Consider the following 14858-nt stretch of genomic DNA (forward strand, 5'->3'; position numbering starts at 1 on the left):
ACCGGGGAGGAAAAATGGCTGAATAGGCCCAATTTGGACATTTTCACTTAGGGGTTTTCTCAGGGGTCAAGTCCTGGGGGAAAAAAGTGTGGGAACTCACCCAAGATCCCAACCCCCCACCTCAAAAATATAAAAAGTGTGTGTGTATGTGTGTGTATATATATATATATATATATATATATATATATATATATATATCTTTTAAAGGAGTGAGGACCACTTTAGCGACATGGTAACCGATCACGGGCCTGTCTGTCTGGGACAATTTTTACATTTTCTACAGACATGTTAAGATCAGCATTTTTTTTTTTTTTTGGCTATAAAATTGCTTAGAACCCCCATTATATATTTTTTGAAAACAGAGGCCCTGGAGAATAAAATGGACATTGTTGCAATTTTTTATGTCACATGAAATTTGCGCAGCCATTTTTAAAACACATATTTTTAAGGAAAATATACACTTAAATGCAATTTAGTGCACACTAACACAATATAATACCCATTTTTTTCTAAAATATAAAAGATTGCATTGAGTAAATTGATATCAAACATACTGTATCATGCTTTAAAATTTCAAATGCCTGTGAGATGGCGACAAACAACAGTACCTAATATTGTCCATACGTGATGCTTTAAAAGCCTTTCCAGGTTATCAGTTTACAATTAAATGTAAGCTTTGGTGCTAGAATTATTGCTTTTTTATGGGGTTTTTTCATTCAACTTTATTGCTATCACAAGGGATGAATAACATCCCTTGTGATACCTTTTGCAGTTACAGGTGCTCTTTATGGGGAGATCTGGGATCTATTAGGCCCCTGATCCCTCCCCTCCTCCAAGGCAGCTTGTAAAACAAAGATCAGTTTGGTTGGCTGCTTTCCTGGCTGGTACCAACCAAGTAAATACAGACCTAAATCTGGAAGTGACAAAATCCTTGTAGCTTCCAGCTTTATTTGTCAGAGAGGAGAGAAAGAAACATGTGTTGCTTCTTCTCCTTTGTGCAATGCCAACCCAACCTGATGGAATGTGAGAGCCCAGGAAAACGGGTGCAAGTGGAAGCTGAACACAACCGTGGGGATCATTTTTGGTACACAAAAAGCATCATGGCCACAGCATATAGTATCAGTGGTGGCTGGTGTTCCATGGGCCAGGGGGTGCGGCAGACGGTCCACACCATGCCCCCCCCAGCACACCAGCTCCAGCCCGCACTGTTCTCCCCCCCCCCGGTCACCGGTCCCCCACCAACTCCAGCCCGCACAGTCCCCCCCCCCGAATATTCATTCGCTATTGTCACACAACTGGGTGGGCTCGGGGCGCAGTGCTCTGCGCCCCGAGCCTGCCCTTTTTTGAAGCCTATTAGAGTCTCTGGCTCTAATCACACGCTTAAAAAAAAAAAATCCCATTGGAACCCATGCATCCAGCGCCCTGCATGTAGATTAGGGGACCGGACGCATGGGAAGGGGGGGGCGGCGCCCCTGCGCCCCCAATGCGCCAGCCGCCACTGTATAGTATCCATCCTCTGCTGTTTTGCAGTATAAGGGTGAGTGTTTTGGGGTGGTAAAACACAAGTGTAAGGGCCTATTCACAGTGTAGGTTGTGTCTCCTGTGCAGAGCTGTATTTTACCAGCATGGGGATGAACAAAGTGTTGTGGACGTCCCCGTGCCAGCTTCCCATTCATTTCTATTGGGACCCGCACCCACACTTACCTGCATGTTAGAATAGGACACAGTGGTTGTACCCATGCAACTATGTGTCCCAATAGAAATGAATAGCACACACTGGAAGGCAGATGCACACAACACTTTGTGCATCCCCATGCTGGTAACAGATGGCCTTGCACAGGAGACACATATCTGCAGCGCCAAGTGTGAGTGGGCCCTAAATGAGGACTAAGAATGCTTTTCACTGTCCTGTGATCATCATCATTATCATCATGATAATCACACAATACACATGCTGTGGTTCAATTTACCTGCACTGTGTGATTAACATGATGATATTGATCAAATTTAGCTGCCATATCAATCATGTGCAACAGAGGCATGGCATAGGTGAAGAAGCTGTTTTTTTTAGCAATAATACCTTATTTAGGAAAAATTCACTGCAGACTTGCTGGTCAGGGCCGAGACAAGGGGCAGGCAGGAGGTGAGGTTGCTCTGGGCGCAATGGTTTATTGCAGGAATGGGAGGGCACCTTGACCCTAACCCTAAGTTAATGGGGGCCGCAGTTTGGCATCCTTGCCCTGGGCGCTGGATGACCTTGTCTCGGCACTGTTGCTGGTCCTCGCTTTCCTCACACTGTCCCTCTGTGCTTTGATGGCTTTTGGCTGCTGCTGATTTCCCCTCAGCCTGAGCGTGCCCTATACTCAGCACTTACTTGCTGAAGGAGGCAGTCAGTGAAGAAGCTGCTGACAGTCGCTGTTCCCTGTGACAGATATCACAGGACTGGAACTTTCTTTTTTTTTCCGGGGAAATGTGGCCCTGGATGGTGTTAATCCACCTGACCGCGGGACTTAGAAAAAAGCCTCTGAGTGAACTGATGGGCCCAGGATATATATCGTCAGATTATATGGGAGCAGTGGGGAACTCGGGAAACAGGCAGAAGCAAAAAAAATAAAAATGCTCTGTGAAACCTACAGCTGCCGGCCGGGCCCCCCACATAAGGCCTGGCTGTACCCCCCCCCCCCCCATCAGCGGCCCTGACCAGGACGCTGCTGCCAGGAGCGTAACTACAAGGGTTGCAGGGGTTGCAATTGCCTGTGCGGCTCCCCTGTACACCTGAATAGGAGGCGGTGGGGGCAGCATGTAGAAAAATCCCTGTCCTGGAGAATAAAATAGACATTGTTGCAATTTTTGTAGCTGCAGGAGGAAAATGGAGGAGATTGGTTCCTCTGTATGCTGCCCCCGCCCCTCCTATCCAGTTCACTTGTGTTCTGCTGTCTCTGGGCCCCTGTGTGCTCCCCTGGTCCCCCCCCCCCCCCCACTGTGCTCCCTTCCCTCTCCAGCCAGCTGTTGCAGGGGATGTGTCACAAAAGAGAACCAGAAAGGGGTCAGTATATATGTAAATTAGTGGCTCCTTCTTTTTCTTAATGGACAGAGTCATAGTCATTGTAAAAAAATAAAACAAAATGATAAAAAATAATACAAATAAAATACCAAAAAATAAAAACTACTGACACCAGTTGGTGAACTTCCAGGATCACAAAGGTCACACTTGCGACAGGGCCCTGGCATTTCCACCACCGTGGGGAGGCCCCAAGATGGCAGGAAGGGGGCCCACTGCAGAACTTGTGAAAGGGTCCTGCTGCAGGACCGTAATAAAGGGCCCTGCAATGAGAGTAAAGGGCCCCAGGATCAGTGGAAAGAGCCCCAAGCTTAAAGGGAAGGGCCCCAGCCAGGGGTCCAGGGGGTCCTTCATGGTTTCTTGCACTGGGCCCTGATTGTTCTAGTTACACCTCTGGATGCTGCTAATGGGAACAGCGTTCGTGCTATGGATAAAGTACAGGAGCATCATTCCCATGCATTCCTGCAGGACACGAGCCCTGGGTGTACTCTCTTTTGTTGCCAGCGGTTTGGACAGTAATAGCTGTGTGTTGAGTTATTTTGAGGGGACAGCAAATTTACACTGTTATACAAGCTGTACACTCACTACTTTAAATTGTAGCAAAGTGTAATTTCTTCAGTGTTGTCACATGAAAAGATATAATAAAATATTTACAAAAATGTGAGGGGTGTACTCACTTTTGTGAAATACTGTAAATGGGGTAATGGGGTATCAGTCATACCAGTCCACATTAGCTGAAGCAGCAAGAAATGGGGACAGCTGTAATAATCCTAGGTCTCTCCTCATGCTGGGGTTGGGGGCGCTGGAATATTTATTTTGAGTGATGTCTGTTGAGGCCGACTCTGTCCATACTGACAGAAGTCCGAATGCCGTCCTGAGCACCGCCACTGCTGGGGACAGAATTTGGAACACTTTATCTGGAGATAACCTTCTGAAAATAAGATCTGTACCTGGAAACTATGGGTGTCTGGTCACTCTTTTTGAAGTGAATCTGAGCAAACACTTAGCCAGGAGTAAATAACTGCCCCAAATGCTACATAAAACAGAGCAAAAATTTGGTCTGGAATCCCACTTTTAGATTAAAACTGTCTAAATTGCAGATCGGGAGATATTTGGAAAGCTGACTGGGTGCTGATATTTGTCCCACCTGGAGGCTAGCAGGCAAATATTTTAGTAAATACGTGTGGTATCAGTAATGCGTTACCAAGAAAGATGTGACTTTTTACCTTAAACTTTAATTAAAATTTCGGTGTATTCAACTTGTTTGTCTTTTAATATATAAGCCAACCCCGTTCTTTGTAGGGTAGACCTCCACTAAAGTCTTCCAGCTGACAACATTCTCAGCACCAACTGAACCACCCCGTAAGTATATGCTGGAATATCCTTATTATAATATTAATCCTATTATAATTATTTATAAGGAAAGAATCCTTGATATTCATCTTTAAGGTAAAGTTGAAATGAATATTTTTCTAAATGATGGCATAACTCATATTATTTTTCTCATAATGGTTTATTTTGCACAATGAATGTGAAAATTCAAATTGATTTACAACATTTAAAACATAAATTATTCTTTGACATCCTAGAATTAAACCAGCTATCATACAAATTTCACAATCTTAATTGTAAGCCTATCAAAAACAGCATGAAGCGGATAAGGAAAAGTTTTATTTTTCTATCCTGGAAGGGAATTTTTTTGCTTTTTATAGTTTCAATAAAACATTTTTAAGCTCTATTTTCTAAATTATTTGCCCTTATTTGGAAATAGTACACTAGAAAGCTAACCTATATAAATTATATTCCATAAAAAGATTAATTGTTTTCACATTATCTCAAAAGTCTTATTCTCCTTCTCTCCAAAACTGGATTAATTAAAATCACAAAGACCATTACCCGAGGACTCTTCTCAATTATACAAGAAAAACCCTCTAGAAATTATTAGTTCAGTTAGTAAAACGGATTATTATAATTTATTTTTCAGTCTAACATCCTTTAGCACTGCTTGAGTGAGGGCTAGGGTAGACCAGGTGAGGCAAAAGACATATCCATTTAAGATAGAAAGCCCTGGAAACCATAGACAATGGAGATTGGAACTTGTGTTCTTGAGAACCATCTCCAAAGGCATCTAAGAACCTGCTGTGCTCTTCCTCCTGTGGTAATGAGGGACAAGATAGAGCAAGACCCCTAATCATTGTTTTATCCATGGGCAACCAGATCCAGTAAGTTCTAGAATGCATTAAGCAAATCCATGTAATTAAAAAAAAATTCCCCTGCCTGAAGTGGGTGCCAGGTGTACGTGATCTTTGGTGATAGTTTAGAGCAGGGGTGTCAAACTAAATTTCATTGAAGGCCGCATCAACATTATGGTTGCCCTCAAAGGGCCGGTTCAGAGTTCAGGAGTGCGCTACATACAGAGTGCAGGGTTTAGGAGTACGCTACCATACCTAGCAAATTTTTGAGATGGGAATGGGGGACACCTTTTTGTAAAAGTATGTAGGCATAGGACACCTACCCCTGCCACACCCCTGTATAGGAGAATCACACAAAAAAATTAGTTAAACCCACAAGTGCTTTTTTTTTTTTACCACTACTATTCCTTTATACTAGCTTTTGAAATGTACAAATATGCAATTTAGAAATTTAGAAAGGTTTAGCACTGAAAACAATTTTCAAAGGAGATAAATAGTGAAATTTATATAAAAATATAAAGATCAGACCAAAATGAGGAACAAATGAGGAGGAAAGAGGGACAGGGGGACTTTGTTCCAAATCAGGGACAGTCCCTCAAAATCAGGGCTGGTGCTAGACTATTTTGCACCCTAGGCAAGACCAGCTACTTGCACCCAGCCCCCCCCCCCAAAAGAAAAAGTTTCTTTACCCACTTTAAGATTGGAAGGATTTGCCCCCTTCCCGACCAGGCCCTATTTTGGGATTCGGCTCTGCGTTATTTTAATGGACAATTGCGCGGTCCTGTGATGATGTAATCAAATAAGATTGATGTCCTTTTTTTCCCACAAATAGAGCTTTCTTTTGGTGGTATTTGATCACTTGTGCGATACAACAAAAAAAAAAAACAATATTTTTCACATTCTGCTATATGACATTCTCAAAAAAAAAAATTTAAAAATCAAAATGTTTTAACATTTTAGGTCAATTTGTTTTCTGCTATGTTATTTTGGTAAAAAAAAATTGCAAAGGACGTAATTTGATTGGTTTGCGCAAAAGTTATTGGTAAAAAAACAAACTAGGGGAAAGATTTGTCATTTTTATTGCTTTTTTTTTACTAGTAATGGCGGCGATCTGCGTTTTTTTTGCGGGACTGCCACATTGCGACAGACAGATCGGACCCCTAAATGAAATTTTTGACACTTTTGGGGGTACCAGTGACATTACTACAGTAATCAGTGCTAAAAATATGCACTGTTACTGTAATAATGACACTGGCAGGGAAGGGGTTAACCCTGTGGGTGATCAAGGGGTTAAATGTGAGCCTAGGGGAGTGATTCTAACTGTGGGGGGGGGCGTGGCTTCTGAAATGACCATAGAGACCTGTGTTTCTATATAGAAGGATCACATGGGCTCTATGATCATTCCAGGGAGAAGATTGGTCGGCTGTGTTTACAACACCCGACCGTCCTCTCTCAGTGGGAAGCGATCGCGGGTGTCAGGCGGCAATCAGAGCCTAAACATTTTTTAAGATTTAAACTTGCGAATAGGTCATGACACAGTTGCTCTGAGGAAGAGGCGAATGCCTCAAAACGCGTCAGCCGTCACCCAATTAGGACAATGGAAACTTGTATGGACTACTCCTGACACTCAAGTGATTGAGTTTGATATGATTGTTTTTCACCTCTGTTTGTGAGTAGCCATTTTTATGTATTATTAATAAAGCCAATATTAACGATAATGCGCTAGGTTGGTGCGCCCTTCTTTGTGTTTCTTTGTTGGCAATCGGAGCCGCCTGACACACGCATCGGCTTCCCCGCTGATGATGGGGGGCCGGAGCGCGCCGGTGGCGGCGCGCGCTCGCCCCCTAGCTACCACCAAGCAAACATATCCATACGTTGTTTTGCCTGTATGAGCCACCCTGCCGCCGTATATATAGTAAGCGGTCGGCAAGTGGTTAATAATATAGCTGCAACAACTAATCGATAAAAAATCTATTATGCGATTAGTTGTCGATGATTCTCATTATCGATTAGTTGTTGCATTTTGTTTTAAAAGACATACATTAGCAACCGCTTGTCTTTTAAATGATAGAAAAGCGATTCACATTTCTAAATTTTGATTTTTACATTTTTTTTTGGTGAATTTCATATAAAAAAATGTGAAAAATATTATTATTTTTGCAAAATTGACGCTCTTTTTTTGTTTATAGCGCATGATCAGAAAGATCGCACAGGTGATCAAATACCACCAAAAGAAAGCTCTGTTTGTGGGAAAAAAAGGACGTCAAATTAGTTTAGGTAAAGCGTCGCACGACCGTGCAAATGTCCGTTAAAGTCACGCAGTGCCGAATCGCAAAATAGGCCCTGGTCAGGAAGGGGGTAAAATCTTCCGGGGCTTAAGTGGTTAAGTCTGATACACACAGTGCCAAAATCACTGGCCAATTTTTTGAACAACTGGTGTGATAGACCAGTGGCCCCCCAATACCACATATTGAAGTGGGGTGTTATTTAACAGTATAATTTTCTAAGAGTGTATTTTAGTCCTGCAACAATTTGGCCTCTTGCTGTATAAACTGTGCTACACACAGTGACAACAGTTACTGGCCAATTATTTGTAGAACTGTTGTAATAAACATGTGGCCCCCCAATACCACATATTGAAGTGGGGTGTTATTTAACAGTATAATTTTCTAAGAGTGTGTTTTAGTCCTGCAAAAATTTGGCCTCTTGCTGTATAAACTGTGCTACACACAGTGACAACAGTTACTGGCCAATTATTTGTAGAACTGTTGTAATAAACCTGTGGCCCCCCAATATCACATATTGAAGTGGGGTGTTATTTAACAGAATAATTTTCTAAGAGTGTATTTTAGTCTTGCAAAAATTTGGCCTCTCTTGCTGTGTTAACTGTGCTACTCACAGTGACAACAGTTACTGGCCAATTATTTGTAGAACTGTTGTAATAAACCTGTGGCCCCCCAATACCACAGATTGAAGTGGGGTGTTATCTGAGTATACTTTTACAAGTGTATTTGTGTCCTGCAACAATGCTGCCTCTTTTGTTGGGTTAAGTCTGGTACACACAGTGACAAACTCACTGGCCAATTTTTTGAACTGGTGTGATAGACCAGTGGCCCCCCAATACCACATATTGAAGTGGGGTGTTATCTGAGTAAACTTTTACAAGTGTATTTGTGTCCTGCATCAATATTGCCTCTTTTGCTGAGTTAAGTCTGGTACACACAGTGCCAAACTCACTGGCCAATTTTTTGAACAACTGGTGTGATAGACCAGTGGCCCCCCAATACCACATATTGAAGAGGGGTGTTATCTGAGTATACTTTTACAAGTGTATTTGTGTCCTGCAACAATATTGCCTCTTTTGCTGAGTTAAGTCTGGTACACACAGTGCCAAACCCACTGACCAATTTTTTGAACAACTGGTGTGATAGACCAGTGGCCCCCCAATACCACATATTGAAGTGGGGTGTTATTTAACAGTATACTTTTCTAAGAGTGTATTTTAGTCTTGCAAAAATTTGGCCTCTCTTGCTGTGTTAACTGTGCTACACACAGTGACAACAGTTACTGGCCAATTATTTGTAGGACTGGTGTGATAAAACTGTGGCCCCCCAATACCACAGATTGAAGTGAGGTGTTATTTAACAGTATACTTTTCTAAGATTGTATTTTAGTCCTGCAAAAATTTGGCCTCTCTTGCTGTGTTAACTGTGCTACACACAGTGTAAACAGTTACTGGCCAATTATTTGTAGAACTGGCGGACTGGCGGACTGACGGACCGGCAGATAGGGAGGAGAGGCAGCCAGAACTTGCATTGCACAAGGGGTACAAAGCAGACTGCAAATGTATCAGGAGCAAGCCATCAACCATGTACAGTCACATCTGGCGCTCCCAGGATGCCGACACATGGCTCCGCAGTGTGGGCTTTTTTTAATGTGTCCGTTGCTGACAACAGTGTTGCCATCTGCAGCCTTTGCAGTCAACGCATAATTCGCGGTAAGCCCAACACTCACCTAGGGACAACCGCCTTAAGAAGGCACCTGGTCTCCCAGATGTTAGACTGTATAATCTTGCATGTTTGATGAGGTATGGGTTGGACTGGCTCGTGGAGGGAAATTGTTATACTAATAACACTCTGGAGGAACCTAGGACCTAGGGACCACCGCCTTAAGAAGGCACCTTAAATCCCATCACCAAGCCCAGTGGGAGCAACACCGCCAGAACCCACAAAGCCACACTCCAGGCTCTCACCGTCCAGCCTCTTCTCCTTCTCCTCACATTTGTCTTCCACTCCACCTTCCATGATGCCGTCGTCACATTTTTCTGGAAAAAGGCAGGCTTCTGTGGCTCAAATGTTGGAGCGTAAAAAAAGGTGTCCGACAGGTGTCCGACTACATCGGGTTAATGGCCGATGTGGACGCTCTGAGGAGTGATGAACCCCTGGACTACTCGGTGGGCAGGCTTGACCTCTGGCCAGAGCTTGCACAATTTGCAATGGAACTGTTGGCTTGCCCCCCGTCCAGTGTCCTGTCCGAAAGGAGCCTAGTTATGACTAAGGCCTTATAGGCTGAAACGTGTCCACTGATCTTATCTGCGGTTGTGTACTGTGGTTTTTTAATAAAGGTGAATATTTTTTAAGAGCAACTACTGGTGTGCGGATCATCTTTCTATAAGCAGTGCTTAGTCCAAGGTTTGCCAGATTCTATCAAACTGTCTAATTTTATCTTTATGGATGGCCTCCATTTTTTGCATAAATCAAGACCAGATTCATTCTATATTTTTAACTTTATCTTTTTTTTTTCTATGAATCCAAATTATCCACAGGGCCCAAAGATGTTCACCTTGAAGGAATCCCTGTTACTCCTTTTCTTTCTTGGGACAATTTCCTTATCTCTCTGTAAAGAAGAGTAAGTATGTATAAGACTTTTTTTGAATAAAATGTTATACTTTTAAAGCTTAACTATGGGCAAACAGTAAAACATATAGATAAAATACATGTATATAAAGGGGTTTCTTTACCTACCAAATAATTATTATGCCTGTTTATTCGGTCCTGGGATTTGTATAGCTCGGCCATACAGCACTGTTCTGTGCAAGGAGACCTGATTTTTCTCTGCTCCAGTTAAGTTTCAGGTCTTGTCCCTCCCCCAGCCTGTGACTGGATAGTGAAAAGAGAAGCAGCAGACTGATTAGCTCATCTCTCTGTTATAGAGCTCTCTCCTATCAACAGATTCCTTATATTGATTCTTCTGGTCTGAGCTCTGCTGTACAGGGACTGTAAGAGGCTTAAACCAGGTCATATTCAGCTGTATTTATGTGTGTCTTTTTATGTGCCTAGAGGTTAGGTTTAAAGTGTACCAGTGAAACATCGATGATCTTTGATTTTAACCACTTGCTGACCAGCCGCCATTATATGGCAGCAGGTCGGCAGGTTCCTGCGAATCGCCATACCTGGGGCGATCCTGGGGGCGTGCGCCCACTCGCCAGCGGGAAAGCTGATCCACAGGGCCGGCGGCCGCGATTGCCATCGAGCACCCGCGATTGCTCCCCGTGCAGAGAAAGCAGCGGTCTGCTGTTGTAAACACAGCAGATAGTTGTTCTCTCTGGTATCAATGCAGAGCTCCTGTGTTCCTCTTATTTAGGAGCAAAGGTCTCTGTATTGATTCCAAATAGATGAAAGTTTCATGTGTGGAAATGAACTGGTGGGCTTAGGCAGATGTTGGAAAGAATTTGTGTTGCGGGGGGAGGGGGGGGGGTAAAGGGAAGGAGGGTCAGTAGAGTGTGCCCAGGAAAGGTGGACTGCTGATACCTATGGCAAAATGGGAGGAGGACAATTTTTTCTTGTTCAAAATGTTTGATATTCTCTAATAATCAGTGTTACAAAGGTACAAAGGGTACAAAGGTCAGTTTAAATATAGATTTGATATTAAAATCCATACATTTGGGTTTATTTGCTACCATACAATAATTGAGATGCAGACAAATAATCCTAGAAGTGTACAAGGGGAAAGTGGAGCCATTAATATAAGAAATTTACTTGTGATATCTTCAAAGATGCCTGACATCATTGAAGGGGCGAGGAGAGGAAAGGGCAAGGGTATGGCAGGGAGGGCATTTAAATGAGGGGTATGGAAGAAAGGGAAAGAGAGGGAGGGGGTTAGGGATGGGGAGGAAGAGAATGAGAACAGGGCAAATGTATCCCAAGGTCACACTACCATTCAATGTCCAAAAAGGTCCAAAGATCCAGGGATGCAACAATTATTTGTTCATTGTATTGGTCAGCCTGGCTTCCATATTTCTGTGCAGCATGACTAAGTTGATCTTGGACCTGGTTTCAGCCAAAAAAGTTGGTGATTTTCTCAGCTTTAAACAATTCTTTGGCTACCCTAAAAACATAAACAATTAATCTGAATTAGATCTTGGAAAGGCCTGGAGGTTTGAGGTTTAGGAGGTCATACTGAGCTAGAAAGGGAACCATGGAGACCATCAGTTCTGGGATCATCTAAAATATGCCATGTGATTGGGCAAGTCCATCATGTGCAGAAATGTTTCCTACATAAGAATATCTTGAAATTCCCCCTACATGCTTCCTTTTAAGGGATAAATTCAACTTAACTTTCAGGTTAAAAAAATATATATACATATATATATATCAGCAGATTGTGGGTGTAATGTCAGGCTCCTGCAGACTGTCAGTATAGCTGTCTGCCAATACTTCCGATAAGGCCAGGCAGTTACTGAATGACAGGAAGCTATGAACTCTCTAAAACGCTCATCAGCACCCTGTGAATGAATGATGTGGCTGTGTGGTATTCATTTAACATGTTAACATGGTCATAGAATAGAAGTCAATGTGTCCTAAAAATACACATTTTTGTTCCCAGTGAAATACAGCTTTTGCGTAATAATCAATGTTGTTGTATTTAACATAAATGTGTCTTCTCTCAGGAGAGATGCTGATGATGACGGATCCTCAAGAATGATCAGACGCCCACCTGGGTTTAGCCCATTTCGTATCGCACCAGCGTCTTCTCTTAAGAGAGATTATGATGACGGATCCTCGAGAATGATCAGACGCCCACCTGGGTTTAGCCCATTTCGTATCGCACCAGCGTCTTCTCTTAAGAGAGATTATGATGATGGATCCTCGAGAATGATCAGACGCCCACCTGGGTTTAGCCCATTTCGTGTTGCACCAGCGTCTTCTCTTAAGAGAGATGCTGATGAAGATGGATCCTCGAGAATGATCAGACGCCCACCTGGGTTTAGCCCATTTCGTGTTGCACCAGCGTCTTCTCTTAAGAGAGATTATGATGACGGATCCTCGAGAATGATCAGGCGCCCACCTGGGTTTAGCCCATTTCGTATCGCACCAGCGTCTTCTCTTAAGAGAGATTATGATGATGGATCCTCGAGAATGATCAGACGCCCACCTGGGTTTAGCCCATTTCGTGTTGCACCAGCGTCTTCTCTTAAGAGAGATGCTGATGAAGATGGATCCTCGAGAATGATCAGACGCCCACCTGGGTTTAGCCCCTTTCGTGTTGCACCAGCGTCTTCTCTTAAGAGAGATGCTGATGAAGATGGATCCTCGAGAATGATCAGACGCCCACCTGGGTTTAGCCCATTTCGTGTTGCACCAGCGTCTTCTCTTAAGAGAGATGCTGATGAAGATGGATCCTCGAGAATGATCAGACGCCCACCTGGGTTTAGCCCATTTCGTGTTGCACCAGCGTCTTCTCTTAAGAGAGAAGCTGATGAAGACGGATCCTCGAGAATGATCAGACGCCCACCTGGGTTTAGCCCATTTCGTGTTGCACCAGCGTCTTCTCTTAAGAGAGAAGCTGATGAAGACGGATCCTCAAGAATGATCAGACGCCCACCTGGGTTTACCCCATTTCGTATTGCACCAGCAATTGTTTAATCTTGAATTGAAAATCATCTGATGTGGAATGTCAATTAGCTAAATGCACTACAGATGTCTAATAAAAAATGAAATGGTCACATGTATAATTTTCCATTCCTCACTTATTTAAGCAATGTGTAAATTCAATAATATCCAGCTACTGTATTTAAAAAAAAAAAAACTCCTAAATACAGTATAAAAGAATTACAGCTAAATAAACCCTAAATACAGCACTAATACCAATTCTATCAACATGAGCAATGCAAAGGTAAAATCAATGCACTTATAAAACAAATGATAGTGCACAAAAACCAGTGTCAGAATGCAGAAATTAAAAAAATTAAACAGTACAATATAAATCTCAAACACTTCACCTAATAATGTGTGAAACAATAACCCAAACAAACTAATACAGTGTTAAAAAAAAAGAAAGAAGAAAAGTAAAACAAAAAAATGTTACAAAATAACACTCCTTGAGTTCTTTACAGACGTAGTTCCACACAAAAAAGTAACAATGTTTCCACAAAAAAAAAAACAAAGTTCCCAGTGCTTCTTCAGACCAGGAAATATGTTTATACGCCTGATCTCAGTGATTCCCTCCTCCACAAATTGGACAGCCACTCGCCATTTGCAGATGCCTCTCTTTTTCAAGATTGGCACAAACAGCCCAAAACTCTCTTACTAGGACCAAGCTGTTTCTCAATAGTCTCATCTCTCTCTTGATCTAGAGTACATGTTTTCCAGGAAGCATAGGAAAAATGTAGCGATACCGATAAAATCACAAATTTATTTAACCACTTAAGAACCGGGCCTATTTCTGACACTCAGTTTTTTTTTTTGCTAGATTACTTAGAACCCCAAAACATTATATATATATATATATATATTTTTTTTTTTTAGCAGAGACCCTAGAGAATAAAATAGAGATCGTTGCAATATTTTTTTATCACACCGTATTTGCGCAGTGGTCTTACAAACGCAATTTATTGGGGGGGGAAAAAATACACTTTTTTACTTAAAAAATAAGAAAACAGTAAAGTTAGCCCAATTTTTTTCTGTAATGTGAAAGATAATGTTACGCCTAGTAAATAGATACCCAACATGTCAGGCTTTAAAATTGCGCACACTCGTGGAATGGCCACAAACATTAGTACTTAAAAATCCCCATAAGCGACAATTTAAAAATTTCTACAGGTTACCAGCTTAGAGTTACAGAGTAGAGTTGAGCGAACACCTGGATGTCCGTGTTTGGCGAGTTCGGCCGAACTTTAAAAAAAAGTCTGAGTCCGTGTCCCGGACTTTTGCCGAACTTTTCCCGGACACCGAACCCCATTGAAGTCAATGGGGACCCGAACTTTCAGGCACTAAAATGGCTCTAAAACACCAATGGAAAGGGCTAGAGTGATGCAAATGGCAGCAAAACGTAGTTAAGAGCATGGCAAGTGCTCTGCAAACAAATGTGTATAGGGAAATAACTTAAAACAACAAAAAAAAAAACAGAAAAATAAAACAATGTTCTTCATCTCTGAAGGACGAGGCACATATGGAGTAGGAGGGAGGTTGAGGTGGTGGTGGATGTGGCGGTGTCATAGGCGTGCGCACAGGGTGTGCCGGGTGTACCTGGGCACACCCTAATCACCTAGGGCACATAGCATTATCGCTCTGTTTGCCAGTGAGGAGATGGGAAAGATCTCCCTC

The 14858-nt window shown here is 42.5% G+C and overlaps 2 protein-coding genes and 1 long non-coding RNA gene across 5 annotated transcripts in view; 1 reads left to right on the forward strand and 2 right to left on the reverse strand.

The window, feature by feature from the left end:
- LOC309563017 overlaps positions 1-12798 on the reverse strand; it is a 350229-nt gene extending 337431 nt beyond the window's left edge. Inside the window, exons 1-2 of one of the 2 annotated variants that reach the window (XR_014225670.1) lie at positions 12688-12798; positions 12424-12513 (exon numbers count right to left, since the gene is read on the reverse strand). This is a non-coding gene — a long non-coding RNA (uncharacterized lncRNA). Of the gene's footprint in view, positions 1-12423; positions 12542-12687 lie in introns of those variants that run through there. The other variant, XR_014225671.1, reaches the window with a different exon arrangement.
- LOC309562846 (uncharacterized protein) overlaps positions 1-13203 on the forward strand; it is a 359272-nt gene extending 346069 nt beyond the window's left edge. Inside the window, exon 3 of one of the 2 annotated variants that reach the window (XM_082267162.1) lies at positions 12294-13203. In XM_082267162.1, coding sequence (XP_082123288.1) covers positions 12321-13178 — 858 coding nt within the window. In that variant the 5' untranslated portion in view covers positions 12294-12320 and the 3' untranslated portion in view covers positions 13179-13203. The remainder of the gene's footprint in view (positions 1-12293) is intronic. The other variant, XM_082267163.1, reaches the window with a different exon arrangement.
- The window catches only part of LOC309564357 (uncharacterized protein), a 1447080-nt gene that overhangs the window by 595988 nt on the left and 836234 nt on the right, over positions 1-14858 (reverse strand). The window lies entirely within an intron of this gene.

Source organism: Pelophylax lessonae, assembly GCF_965119305.1.
Source record: "Pelophylax lessonae genome assembly, chromosome: 9".
Taxonomy (NCBI): domain Eukaryota; kingdom Metazoa; phylum Chordata; class Amphibia; order Anura; family Ranidae; genus Pelophylax; species Pelophylax lessonae.